Below are 15,687 nucleotides of genomic sequence, written 5' to 3'. Positions count from 1 at the left end.
GTTGTTTCATCTAGTGTTTTTTCGTTAAATAAATTTTACGTAACACAAATTTAAATTAATCGAACTGATAAATACCGAATAATAGATGTACTGAGGAGGTACAAATTTGTGTAAGTTGTTCTTTTGGAAATTTGAATGCAAAATTTAAGTGATTTAGACCGTTGGAATAATAATGTATTAATAATGGATGAAAGTACATATGATCCTAGGCCTTGGAATCTCATAAAAGAGTCCAAATAATATGAGTTTAACTTCAATTCTTTAATAATATAAAAGTATTTAGTTTTTATAATACCGGTTCACTTAAAGATAATTATACGTAAATATTCACAATGAATAAAATTAATAAATTTAAAATACAATAATAATAAATTAATATGTTATAAGAAAAGATATTGACTGAGCATCCAATAGAAGTAATTGTGAGAATAAAGACAGTCAAGTATTTCATGATTTAAAAAATTTGAGTCCTCCATTAAATTACGTATTTAAATATTAGAAAGTATATTCTAATATTAATTTTTTAATTTTTTATATAAAATTCTGAAGAACAAAGTCAACAATTGACATGTTGGTCTTTTCTTTCTTTTTATATGTTTATCTGGATTTAATTTTTATGCGCTAATACTTTTAATATTGGTATAAGTTAAGATAATTTATAAAAATTGATAATTGTTTAAAGTATTCTAGTTTTGTAACTTAAAAGTACAATATATAACTAGTCAAAATACTCTGATATTGTAAAAGTTTTTAAAGTTATATACATGAATAATATAACTGTTTAAATACTATTAAGTTGTCTTCCTATATTATAACAGGTAAACTTATGTGATTTTTAAGATTAAAAATTTTATATTTTAAAAGAACATTTTAATAGTATAAAAAGAAGTGGACTCTTTGAAGAAATTAAACTCTAGATAAAGAAATAGAAAATGAACATTATTTATTTTCTTGTTAAAATTAAGCAGTACATTTGGACGAAAACTTCGCAGTAGGGAGATCTTTATTTCTTTATTGGACTTACGTGGCGCTAACTCAAAAATTAATAGGGCTAGTAGATTTTGAATATCGGTGATTTAAACAAAAAAAAAGGTAATAGAAAGTAAATTTGTTTTCTTGATCATTTTTCTTAAATTATCTGACCTCTTTTTATGCTTCTTTTGAGTCGAGTGTCTCTCGAAAACAACCGTCCTATCTTAGTAGGAGTAAGATCTGCGTACACTTTACCCTTTCCAGACCCACGTTGTGGAATTTCACTGGATTGTTGTTGTTGTATTGGGAAGATAGAAGGAATAATCATATCATAATAATTGTATACTTATTATATATCGAGTATACATCGATGATGATTATAATTTATTATGACTAGGGTAAAAATATTTTTGACGACTAGCTAAAAATGTCAAAATCCCAAATAATAAAGCACAGCCCAAAACAAATGAGATTGTAACTGGGCCACTTCCTAGTACAGCCCACTAGCCAGCCCAATTTGTACATTTTGTTCTTTTAACTTTTCAATGGTATTTGTGAAATTTTTACCCAAAAAAAAAGGAGTTATGGAATTAAGAACTCGTTAATAGGGGCGGATCTACAATTCAACTTACAGATTCGGTAGAACGTATTAGTTTTTGCTCAAACATTATATTTATATTTAAAATTCACTTAATAAGTATAATTAATTTATCCATAATTTAATAAATTGTCTTTTCTTATAATTAAGAAACTAAGACGAATCAAAACAGTAAGAACAAAAAATGAAGGGCCCAACCGGGTTCGAACCGGTGACCTCTTGATCTGCAGTCAAATGCTCTACCACTGAGCTATGGACCCTAGTTGTTTCCAAGAATGTTCTTATATTTACATGAAAGAATACATATTTACTCGCACTTTTTATCCAAACCAATAAATGCTAGACATTTGTCTTTTATACACTCAATTTCTCATTTAATCATGGTTAAAGTGATATATATTGTCACATAAAGTTTTAAATTGATAAGATTAAATTGTTTGATTTGATGTACATAATTAGTACAAGTAAGAAAGAAAGAAATGATTTCTAAAATTTAAGTTCGAAATATGTGATAATGTTATGTAGTTATAAAAATTCCCCATTATTGCTAAATGGGAGGATCAACTTAAATTGTTTACAAATTTAAAATATATCTTTCTTTTTAAAAATAGATTGATACAAAAAAATAATGTCATTCATTTTAGAACGACAAGGAGTATCTTAGTAGATTGTTCCTTCTTCTAAACTTCTTGTTATAACTAGATCATCATTTGGAGAAAAAATAAATTCCGACTTAATTGAAATTTGGAGCATAATTATTGACTTGTACTAATAAATAAACACAATAAATAGAAAAGATAAAATAACACAAAAATTTAACGACGTTCAACTAAACCTACATCCTAGGGAGGAAGAAAAAAGGTTTTCGAGACACAAAGTCAACATTATTGATTTGTCAAGAGTCAAAATTCCTACTATTTTGTTAACAAGTTAGATTAGGTGAGCTCCCAACCATCACTTCTTTCATAAACTTCAACAATAATAGTAAGAAACAAGGAAAAATAAAACCAAGTTTTCTATGATGATTCAAATTTCGCTCTTGTTTTATGTAAAAGGTGTGATTATTTAGAGAGTTAAATAATTTTTTCGTTGATTATTATTTTCTCAATCTCTTTTAAATATTTTTGAATTATTAAATATGAACCTCTTCACATATATTGAAATATGAGGAATATTAAACAAATGAAGAGTACTATATATGTGTGTCTCTAATTAAAAATATTAAATACAAGTAAGGAAAAAGGAAATTTTCATATAATGACATGACACCAAAAGATAAGCTTACATACTACCAAAAACAACAAGTTGATTAAATCAAAAGTGATGTGCCCAACTATAACTCATCAACAAACTTGTTCCAATTTTGTAAGAGAACAGTTCAACAATTCTACTAGCTACTTTCCAACTACTTTTTCAAATATTGCTCATTCTAGAAACTTTAGAAAGCTTCAAACCTCACGAAGTCGTACTTAATACTGTAGCTCCGTCCCTAACGCTACAATATACACTATTAGATTGTGACAAGCAAACGTATATACACTATTAGATTGTGACAAGCAAGCGTACATAAGGCGCCATATGTGTTGTGTACACATATTAGTTCTATTATATTGTGACGAGTAAGCGTGCATAAGGCGCACACATATGTGTTGTGTACACATACTAATTTGTGACGAGCGTACATCATGCAAATTCATGTAAGCGTACATCATGCAAATTCATGTGTGCGCCTTATGAGCGCACATGTGTTGCATACACACACGCACACATACACGTCTTTACAGAAAAAATATAGTTGTCATCTCACTCCTTGTTGGTTTTCAAAGTATGTTGAATTTTCTTTTTAATTCTTTTTTATAATCGAGAAACTCAAAAGACCAGTAAGGCGAGTATTGAACTCATTTCCACTCTTCTCCACTCAAATACTAAACTTTTGTCTTTACTAGAGTTCCAATTTCTCTTTGGAGTTCTTTCTAACTAAACAACAATGTCTAATAATGATTATTGAATTTTGAGATCAAACCAAAAGAAAAAGAAACACATCCAGAGCACAAAATTAAACAAAATTGAACTATTCATTACTTTTATTATATGTAACAAAACCTGCTGGATTACAAAATAGTTTGTAACATCAGTCTGCAAATTAAAATAACAAACTATATAGTGTCTGTATATCACATATATTGCCCATGTACAATAAGACCCTTCAATTTAACAAACTATTCAGTATATTTTTCTCTGCAAAAATGTCCAGCAGCGAGAGGGCCTGCAAAACCAAAAAGACATTTTTCATGTTAAAACAAAATGTTTCATATGCTCTTATATATGAATAGAGATTAGTACAATCTATGTTGCTCGGACTCTTGAAAAATACTGTCAGCTGTGTGATGGATCCTCCAAACACTCTGCATTGTTAGGAGGATCTGACATGAGTGTGACAGCATTTTTGGAGGATCCAAGCACCATGGTGTACAATCTCTGTTTAAAATTTATCTTTTTTAAGAAGACAATATAATTACCTCTGGAATGTTTAATTCAAGGCGAAACTTAGGACCGTCATAATGGTGAAGAATCGGCCTGAATGAGTCCTCTTCAAGTGGTTCACAAATTTTCCTTGTCACAACGCGGACCTATATAAGAACAGGACAAATTAGTAAGTTTCAAACTCTCAATCAACGAACCAGCAGCCTTGTTCAGTTTGATTTGAATTCATTTCCAGTTAAATCAAGGTAATATGTTCATCATTAATCTGGTAAGTGAAATAATTATGACAGACGAGTAATTATTAAAAGGGCAGTCTTAGAGCAACGGTAAAATTGTGTCAGTGTGACCCCTATAGGTCATTGGTTCAAGTCGCTAATGCTTGCATCAGGGTAGGCTGCCTATACACCACACCCCCTTCGGGTGCGGCCCTTCCCCAGACACCGGGCTGCCCCTTTTTTTAAGGGACGGGATATTATTAATGCTTATGAATGAAATTCTGCACAAAAACTAACAGCATTCTGTAACTTTTCTTACTTGAGCAGGAAAGCGTGATTCCCCAGTGTTCTTCTTGTCCTCCCAGGCTGTAGGATCAATGTTAGACCCACCGAAGCTTGCAGCCTACAAAAGCGATCCATATATTAGTTAAATGACCAACCAAAATAAAAGGGGAATAGATCATAACCCAACAAAATTAAGAGATTACGACCATGTAATGGAAAAATAGAGAGACAAACCTCAAAAATTCCGTGAAGCTGGTGGGTTGAGTAGTTGTAGAGGAAAAGTGGCAACCCGGGTGTTATTTGACGAACTGAATCCCTGTAACGAGGTGGCAAGCCTGAAATATAATACGATCAGATATCAGAAAAATGCCAATTTTACTTATTCTTTAGTTGCATGAGCTGAGCTGAAGAACAACTATAATGCTCTATGCAAAGACAATGAATCGATTTAGTTAAACTATTTTTATGCTAACGAATTTGAGACCACCTACAGCTGCAGAACTAATATTACAGAGTTTAATGTCGAATAAAAGCAGCACAAATTTCTCTTATATGAAACAATCTTATGTTCTCTTATTGGAACAATGCATCACGAAAATTCCTATGTTCCATTACCAACTAAAAACGGCATAATTGAAACACAAACTATACAACTTTAAAGACACAAACTTGTTGTCAAACAATTTCAAGAATACAAGAGTCCTAAAATTGCTTAATCAGCTTTTCAATAATCTAATAGCAATTGGCTATGTACATCCTTATTAAATCTAGCAAACTCAATCAACATATCAATTAATCAACTATGCCCAATCCCCCAAACAGCTGGGGTCGGCTATATGAGTCCTCCATATACATTCTATTCTACTATGAAGGTCCATTTACTAAATCAAGCAAAGTATCCAATTAACATAACTCAATTGCAGCCATTTACAAAAGCCACTACTTTAAACTACAACATCAAAGTCCAACTGATTATAACAATTAAGAACAATCCAAAAATACAGTCAAAACTCTCTATAATTGCCTGTTTGTCTGAATATCTTTTGACTGCTATAGTGAAATGGTGTTATACAGAATGTGGAAAACTTGACCGTTATAATAAAACGGTAACTGTTATAAAAAGGTCTGACCATAAAAGCTCAAATCAACTCCTTATCACTTGTAATCCCACAAGTGGGGTGGGGAGGGTAAAGTGTACATCAAACTTCACCGCTACCTCGTAGAGGTAGAGACGCTATTTACGGGAGACCCTCACACCTCAAGTGCAACAAAGCAAACTAGTTATGAAAAAGGTAATAAGGCAGTGGAGAAAACAAGTCAATTAATAAGGAAAGCAGTACACGGCATCCAAAAGTGGAACAGTAACAACAACGAAATAATGCTTTAATTGAAACACAAAAGAATGAGAAAACTCACCAAAGAGCTCCCTTTTGAGATTCTCATGCATAGTATCATTGTTGCAAACAAAAATATATCCACCAACAGTTTCATTTTTTGGTAAAGATTCTGATGCTGGCAAAGTCTTGAACTTCTTATTCTCAGTACTATTATTAGCACCCAAATCCTTATTACTCTCTCTATTAATCTTGTTATTTTTCTTGCCAAATTTGTTCACAAAACCATAATCATCCTCAAAAATACCATTTTTCCCACTTCTCTTGTTATTAGTCCCTTTTGAGTTCACCATAATATTGTTAAAATTCAAAGGGTTTGTGTAAACCCCTTTATTAAATCCACCATTTAAACCAACCCCACCACCACCCTTCATGGCTGAGCCGCCACCGGCTCCCGTGGCGGCAGCTGCCATGTCAGCAATCTTCCAACCATCATTGCTAAAAAGATTGTAATCCGAATTCAAATTTTTTGTTGGATTTAAAGAACTAACAGAGTTAATCATACCACCTACCCTGATATCAAAGTTTCTTCTTTCTTCAGGCCTTTTTGATACATAATTGCTACTCCAAATTGAATCATTTGAAGATAAATTTGCTAAGTTGTTTGTTTGTAAACGAAGATTATCACTGAATTGGTAGAAAGATGACTGATTGTTTTCCATTTTTTCCCCTTTCTTGCTAAACTCCAGATGAAATTTTTTCTATAAAGATTCAATCTTGGACTAAAACAACAATGGAAAAGACTTTTTCACTAAACCCCAATGATAATTTGTCTGTAAAGATTCAATCTTGGACTAAAAAAAGTGAAATTTACAGATGAGGAAGGCTCAAAGAAGATAAATTTTCTACAAAACTCTAAACCCCAGATGATAATTTTTCTATAAAGATTCAATTTTGGACTAAAAAGAGTGAAATTTACAGAAAAAAAAGGAGAAGTTTTCTACTAAAAACTCTAAATTAATGGGTCGGTTTTATAAAGAAGTAAACGCGGTAGAGGGAAATTTCGTAGAAATGAGAGTGAAAAAAGTTAGTCGTGTTAAATCGTAGTAATACTTAATTACATTATAAATAATCAATAATTTCTTTTTTTAATCAAATAATTATTAATCATGTTATACTAGTACAAATAAATAACATGTATTTTTACCTAAACAATATATAGTTTTCTTTGATCCAGTAAACCTCACGAGTTTATTTCAAAAAGCATGAATATCATGTGAACTTGTAATTTGTCTTCCATTCATTTTCTTCTTCTACTCGAACGTAAATTCGTTTATAATATTATGTGCACTTATTTTATAGAAGTTTGTTGGCTTAAACTTCAATCAATTCTTCTTTTGGTTGGTTTGCTCTTTATGTTGGGCGTCACATACACTCTTCATCACCATATTAAGAAAGTGTCTGACTCTGATATCATATTTGTCGCATTTTAAACCTGTAACAAACATCTTTTGTAATCGCTCAATATATTTCATGAATTTATTTTTTGAATTATATCATTATTGAGTTAAAAACTTGTATACTAAGTGAAATTGTGTTATAAATTATTAGATCTTTCATTATTTTTTCTCTCGTTTGAATTACAAATTTACCTAAAGTATCATATCTCCTCTTCCATTAGAAATTTATTAGCCTAAAGATATGTCAATTTTTCTTTTTGACCAGGGGACGTGATGAAAAGTATTTTTATTTAAAAAGGAAAATGAAACAAATTTTGATGAAAGCAAAAGGGGATGAAGTAGTAATTTTAGGTGAGCTATCAAAGAGTCGACGATGACAAAAAAATAAATAAACTATACACGGTTTAGAGAAAAAGACATTAAAGTTGAGTTTTGATATATGAGTATTCTCAAGAAAAGAAGAAAAAAAAAATCAGACGTCATTATTATTTAATTAATGTATGTATAAGTAGTCCAATTATACCATCAAATTGTTTTTGAAATTACTTCCAAAATGTGATCAAATAATTGGTATGGAGAAAAAAGATTGTACTTTCTTCTAAAGATTTGTGAGGTTAGACTCAAGAAAATATTTTAGTTTTGAGTCTATTGTTATTGTTGAAATTAACTTTGTAAGAGTTGAACTTAATGACAATTATTGGGTTGGATCATGGATGACAATTAGGAGGTAATTAGGAGAGATAATAACAACATGATAGATTTTATAATATATTTAGTCAAATCTCCAAAATTTGTTTTAGTTAGAAAAAAAAAGTAAAGTATTTTTTAAAAATACTATTAAAAAATAACCAGTTAGAGTATATTATATTAATCAATTTTAATAATACTTTTACTAATATTAGAATATCAATTTATGCTTGATCAAGATTTTAAAATATTTTCTCAGAATATGCTGTTTTTTATGCTTCTGAAAACCAACAGTTATTTTTTTTAAAAAAATATATCAAACACTTCAACAGCTCAACTTCTTAAAATAATCACTTTTTCCAAAAAAAAAATATTTTAAATTTTTCAAAAAAAAATTGACCAAATAAGTTATACTATTCATGTCCTCTAACATCCATCTAGAAGTTCAGATTTATTGTATTAGGTTGGGATTCAAAAGAAAAAAAAGCAAATGGGTGAGGTAATATTCCTTATTTATTTATTTATTGTTATACTTAGTTGCTAAGTTAAGCTTCAACTTGTGAGGCACTTTGACGTGTCATGTGGACACAGTCAACTTAAAGCTTAGTCCAAGTTTTTTATAGGCAAATATGCGCTTTAACTTGGTTTCATTTCATATTTATGTTTTTCAATGTATAAATAGACACTTAAATTTATATAAAATTGAACAAGTAGACACACATATCCTACATGACACAATACATATAGGATGCCACGTAGGATACGAAATTACCATGTGGGATGCCCTGTAGGAAGAATGTGCCTATGTCACGATCCAAGCCTAGGGTCTAGACGTGACACAACAAATGAGATACCCGGAGGTACCTCATCCAAACCCCTTAGCATTCATTTAGCTTTTCATAGGTAATGACATACAATAACAAGCGGAAATAAAAACATTTCCCATTTGTGTCCAAACATACCTCTATTAATAGACTTGGCGGGGGCTAAGACATGTCTCTAGCTCACCCTCATGATAAGTATCCAAAAATACCACAAGATAACCGAAACTTTATACATGTAAGTAGTGAGAAAAGGAAATGGAATGTTGTTCCCGGAACATGGGAACTCACCAAAAAGTAGCCTTCAACGATTAAACTAGCCACGTGGAGGAGAATGTGGAGCAACATCGGTCCCTACATGGTGATATCATGTAGGCAAAAGTATGTGTTAGTACTTTGAATGTACTAGGTATGAGAGTATGCTATGAAATGAAGAACATAAGAGAGAGATGAGTAAGCAATATGCATAAGTGAATGCATGCATTAGACGTCATCATATGAAACCTTAAAACATTCATTTTGTGGAGAAGTGACCATAACCGACATTTAAGACCATGCGAGATATTACATGGAATCCAACATAACCCCTTACGTTTTCACGGGGAGACTACTTGCTGGGTAGAACTTCGTCAACTTTACATTCATTCTTTAACTTTGACTTTACTATTTGATGGCTAAAAGGCCTAGCCTACAAGGGCTCCTATTAGGGCTGAACACGAAAAATCGAAAAACCGAACCAAACCGATAACCAAACCAAACCGAAAAAAAAACCCGACATTTATTTGGTTTGATTTGGTTTGGTTTTTAAATTTAAAAACCGATTATATTTGGTTTGGTTTTGGTTTCAAGTCTAAAAAAAACCGAAAAAACCGAACCAAACCGACTTTATATATACATATTTTAAAAATTAAATTTGTATATATATGTGTGTGTGTTTTAATTTTTTTATGAAAAAATACAATTTATATTGAATTTTTATATTCTTGATCTTGGCCATGCTTTTGAATTATACTAGATTGGGTCAAAATATTTTGATGGACTTCTAATGAAATGAGTCCATCTTGCATGGTTGGACCCAAAGTAAAAGTAAACAAAATGTGGACTTCATATCATCATTGCTAAGAATAATTATGCTCATGAGTTTAGTTTTAGGAGTGACTATTCTTGGCAATACTATTTCAAATAAGTTTAAATTCAAATAGTGACTAGTGTCTACAAGGTGATTTAAAAACCGACAAAAACCGAAAAAACCGATAAAAACCGACAAAAACCGAATAGTAAAAACCGATATAGTTTGATTTGGTTTGATTTGACAATTTGAATAACCGACTCAATTGGTTTGGTTATTTTTTAAATAAAAACCGATCCAAACCGAACCGTGAGCACCCCTAGCTCCTATGGTGGCACATAGTTAATGCAACATGAGACTTTACTTAAGAACCTCTTCGGTCGAGTCCCCATCTACATGCTATATTCAGTGCTAGGTCAAAACCCATTGAATAACGTTTGAACATCAATATAGCAACTTTAACATTAAAACATCAATTGATGGAATAACTCATTAAAATCTTTGGTTTATAATATCATCATGGTTGTCATGCTCTATTTACCGTTCTACTAATGAATCTTGATTTATAAAAAAAATTAGGTCTACAATCAGTGATGGTATTTCGGGTACCATGCTAATCAGACCATCCTTTTTGGAAAAATATTCAAAAGCATTGACGGCCTATAGGAATGTCATACATGTCATATCATGACCTTAAACATTTCAGTCCTTTCACATTGAAACCACTTTGGCTAAGAAGCCATTTCATCAATCAATCATTTCATAAAGACTCCCTTTCATAAACATTTACTTCATAACATTCATCGGAGTCAAACTTCATTTCACCTTTGCTTTGTCATAAAAACTAGGTGGGTTCATTTCACAAAAACCTTTCAATGCCTTTTAAAACTTCTTGCATGCATGAGAGTGAAGGAATTCATCATTTAAACATCTTAAAACAACTCACCAATATAGTTTAAAACTACTTTCAAGTCTTCATATAAGGACCTTGATAAATCATCCATTTCATTAAATAAGAATCAACATAAGTCAATATAGACAAATAAACTTCAAATATTCAAGAATTTATACATTTGGAATCTCAGTATGAAAATCCATAAAACTCATCACTTAAAATTGAGAGTCAATATATATATATATATATATATATATATATATATATATATATATATATATGAGTAAATAAACTTCAAACATACCATAATCTATGCATTTGGAATCATCATGTAAAAGCCCATATTATTTCATCATTTTTAATTGAAAGGCTATGTTGAGAAAACATTTGGACTCCATGGGTGGAAGAACCCATGGATGAAAACCTACATACCTTAGAGTAAAAATTGAAGAAATCTTGATGTTTGGTCTTCAATAATTAGCCTTGAATCTCTTGAGTTTGAGAGGATTCTTTTGTAGGAGGAGATTTGAGAGTATAAGAATGTTGTTAGGTTATAAGATTTAGAAAAATAAGATTTTAATGGGTTCCGTCGGTCAAATCGGCGAGTTGGAGATGAAGGATTTCGGGCACTATTCGGCGAGCTAGGTCGTGGTTCGCCGAACTATTCGGCGAGTCGCCGAATTGGCTGGTGAGCTTGCCGAATTTTCCTATCCGAATGTGCTTAGGTAAAACCAGCATAACTTTCTACTCCGAACTCCAAATGAGGTAAACTTGGTGGCGTTGGAAAGAGGATTCAAAGACCTTTAATTTGATATCATGGGACTCCTAATTCGTTATATAATAGGAGATATGGTAGTTTGAAGTTGACCCTATTTCGGACTCATACGAAAACTTAGCCGATTGAAATTCTTTGGGCTCGGCTTGGTGTTAGAGATCCCTTATGACCCTAAAACACATCTAATACACTTCAAATACTTAGGAATTGATCATAACTCATATTTAAAATTAGAATTCGTCGGGTTCAAGCCTATACGCCTATGAAGAATGGTTTGGGTCTTGGCATAGAAATTTTTGAGGTGTTACAGTCTATTTGTTCAAGTTTTGGATAGTTAAAGTATCTACTTGTGCACTAGAAAAGTTAGAGGTCATAGTTGCCAGTTAAAACCAAATTAAGGTTCATATTTATGCATTATGCCTTTTTTATACCATTAACATAATGTGATCATTAATAGTTTAAATCAAATTAGCATGATTTTTTTTAACAAAAAAACTCTTGCATTATTAAAAATATCATTATTTATCATATGTAACTTTTTTATTTTTAGATTATTAATATCAAACTTTATTTTGCTCACTCCACAATCTTTCGTTCGAACAAAATTCTACATAAATCATGATTATCTTGTGTTTTTTTTTTGTGTGTGTACGCATTTTAAAAAATAGTAAATCGTCTAGTAGATGGGCAAAGGCATTTCATTTGAGTCTCACGCTATCACTATACTATCTTCATTTCCATTTTCCCAAATTATTAGTTTTTATATCAGTTACTAAACTAATTTAATTCAAATATTTTTAATATAATGTGATATTATCCGCTTGGATTAAATCCGCAGGACTTTTCTCTTGTAAATTCTTATGTAAATTTTACTTAAATCCCGTAGTGATTCTTCTTAATTACACATTATCCCTATTCTTTTAAAAATTACTCAAAATTCCTTTTTTTGGTCACTTTTGGATACATCATATACGTCCTGATACATCCTGTAAAGTGATGTGTTCGACCGATATATTGCGTAAAGTGATGTATTCAGTTTTTCGATACATCACTTAAAGTGATGTATCTGATCGATACACCACATACAGTGATGTATCAGAGAATAAAAGAGAGTAGGAATTTTTAGAATTTTTTCAAATGGTGGAGAATTTTAAAGAATATGATAAAATAAGTTGTGTATTTAGATAATTTTTTCAATTCTTATCTTGCACACGAAAAGGCCAACGCTTCTATTTACAAAACAATGGTAGTATGGGCCAAAGCCCAACTTTCAAGCCCATATGATAATTCAAACATTAATGCGGTGTAAATCCACAAGTATATAGTCCAAGTGAGCAAAAATCATAGCTCCATTTTGTTTTACTTTCTTACAAGTTTAATGAATCTATTTCTGAATATGATAATGTTGCTTAAATGAATTCTACATCAAAATATGAGAGGAAAGTAAAAGATTTTATACGACATGATGTAAGTTTATACGCATACATAATTTTGGGTTTAACAATAGTGTAGTATGAGGGACGAATTCATAAGGCATGTTGAATTCAATTGAATAATATGTGTCATGAATTTGGATCGTGACAGATATGTATTGAACACCATTATTATAAACAAAACATAAAAAGAAGAGAGATAGATAGAAGGGATAAAACATTCTAATCCTATGGGACCTCTTTTTGTCTCACAAGTAGATGGATCCAAATTTTATATGTTTGAGTACACATATTTTGTATCCACTAACTTTTGAGCTAAAAATAAGTCTCACACGATTACTGTTAGTTGTGCGAGACATAAAATGATTTTTTTTAAAAAAAGAGTTTCAATAACATTTCAAGTTCATTGTCTCTTTCCACTCATCCTACGCCTCCGACTCTCACTAATTGACCATCTCATCCATTGTCACTCTCTAACCCACTCCCCACTCCATTCACCCATATGATGTTTGTTAGATTATGTATAAATATTTTTGAGTATTAGTTGTTGGTAGTCTGTGTTTAAATTAGAAAAGTAGAAGAAACAGAACAAAAAAATATTGCGAGCACACAAATTGCTAGTGTGTCCTTAAGAATTTGTAATCATCTCATTGTTGCCAAGGATTTGGTTACTTTCTCCTAGGATAGAATGGAAAAACATTTCTGTAATAGCGGAAATGCAAATTACATAATTTCGATAAATTCAACAAACGGAGTAAATCACACGATACTAATATTTTATTTGAAAATGATGCACGAAAAGAAGAAGAAAAGAATTTCAGATTTTCAGTATATTCAATGTATAAATTTGAGTTAAGACTTTTAAATTTATAGACAATTAAAAGGTGAGATGGTATGGTGTCATCCAAATTCGAAGGTGTCTCTTTGGTTCAATTCTTTTTTTTATTTCTCATTCACACCTCAAATTTCCAGTCATATATTTTTTTATAGTATTTATTTACTTATCGAACACTAGAAATAAGTAAGAAATGAGTCTTTTTCCTTCATGCTCCTAGTCTAGATCCCCATCTAACCTCTAAAACAAATTAAAGAAAAAGATACTCTAACTAATAATACTGGTCAAGACAAAAATGCACATTGCATAGTACTAAAGTAAGCATGTAACTGTCCTGTTATTTGTTAACATGCTATAATTAACTCTTGTTTTGTACTAAAAGTTTAGTTTTTACAACAAAAGAAACACCACTAAATAACTATAGTATATTAAATATTGAAGCCATGGTTTATACGTCATGCCTTGTGTCATCATCTCCTATTTAAAAATATAAAATTCATTGTTAGTGAATAAGTGGCAAGCTAACCTATGCCAAAGTAGAGGATCTAGGACGGATTCTGCATATTTAACTCAATTTATTATTTTCGATTCAAAATGAATGTGTATGTGTGAGAAGAAGAAAAAATAATATATAAAATCAAATAATAATAATAATATATTTAATGTAATTTCACAAATAAAATTTATAAAAAGTAAAGTATATACATTTTATAAAAGATAAAAACGTTATTTTCGATAAATCATTGATTTTGATTCTACAATCCTAAGGATATATAATGTATGCCACTCAATTATTTTTTTCTCCCTTAAATTCCAATAATCATCATTTGCTTATGTGGAAGCAATTTTAAGAAGGCTAATAATATCCACTTGACTGGTAAAAAAATATTCCTACCTGTCCAATGATCGTCTTTACATTGATGTATTATAAGTCTATATAATACATCTTTTTTTATCATTTATCTTATTTTTATTATGTATGTGACACACTTTTAATATATTTTAAAAAATTAATTAATAGACATTTTAATTATAATAAGATGATTTATAATCATATATTAGAATTTATTTTAAATAATTAGTTTCAAAGTGAAATGAAAATAAATGTCTAAACAAAAGTTGAAATTCTCATTCATTTATTAGATACGTAAGTTAATCACTTAAAATATATTACTTCATTTTATTATAGGCATCAATCTCAAATAGCTATAAAACCTCAAGCATATTCCAATTGATGTTAATGCATATAATTAAAGAAGACATCATATTTTATGTGATTAATTTATCTATATGTAATAATACTTGAAAATACGTGCATAAAACTTTTTATAATATGACTCAAATATGTCTAACATGAATATTTTATCATATTTTCATACGCTTAATTAAAATAGACTATAATCTGAACTAAATAAATTTTACTGACAAGTTTAAGTGAGAGTCGATGTATTAATCTATTTTATACCAAAATAAACATAATACTTAAACGTGTATAAAATAAAATAAGTAAACATGCAAGTCTTATGTGCCAATTCGTAGAAAATACATTCAAATTTATTTGTCTTATATCACATAGAACATATATAGTTATTTGTTCGTCAAATTTATATAAATTTAAGTATTTAGTTATGAGCACATAAATATCATAACGGTTTTATCTATTCTGAAAAAAATAATACTTTGACAAGCAGTCAAGCACTACCATAATTTGAATAAAATATTCAATTTGACAAAACTACCCTCACACTCTTTTCCAAGCACTTATATATAATTTTAAACCAAACACATGTTTAAATTATACATTGTATGTCTTACTTCTCTGAA

At 30.3% G+C, this 15,687-nt stretch overlaps 1 protein-coding gene and 1 non-coding gene across 2 annotated transcripts; both read right to left on the bottom strand.

Annotated features, from left to right (window-relative positions):
* Positions 1–1,758: 1,758 nt before the first annotated feature.
* TRNAC-GCA (transfer RNA cysteine (anticodon GCA)) lies at positions 1,759–1,830 on the bottom strand. Its single transcript has one exon. It is a non-coding gene; the product is annotated as a tRNA-Cys (tRNA).
* Positions 1,831–3,626: 1,796 nt separating this feature from the next.
* On the bottom strand, positions 3,627–6,887 carry LOC129888656 (B2 protein-like). The gene is made up of 5 exons (XM_055963608.1): positions 5,971–6,887; positions 4,789–4,889; positions 4,589–4,672; positions 4,090–4,200; positions 3,627–3,836 (listed from the first exon to the last, which is right to left on the bottom strand). Exons 1-5 carry the CDS (start codon positions 6,608–6,610, stop codon positions 3,777–3,779), a joined length of 996 nt encoding a protein of 331 aa, XP_055819583.1. The 5' UTR covers positions 6,611–6,887; the 3' UTR covers positions 3,627–3,776.
* Positions 6,888–15,687: the final 8,800 nt, after the last annotated feature.

Source organism: Solanum dulcamara, chromosome 5 (genome assembly GCF_947179165.1).
Source record: "Solanum dulcamara chromosome 5, daSolDulc1.2, whole genome shotgun sequence".
In the NCBI taxonomy this organism is placed as follows: Eukaryota; Viridiplantae; Streptophyta; class Magnoliopsida; order Solanales; family Solanaceae; genus Solanum; species Solanum dulcamara.
This window is presented reverse-complemented; position numbering and strand designations above follow the sequence as displayed.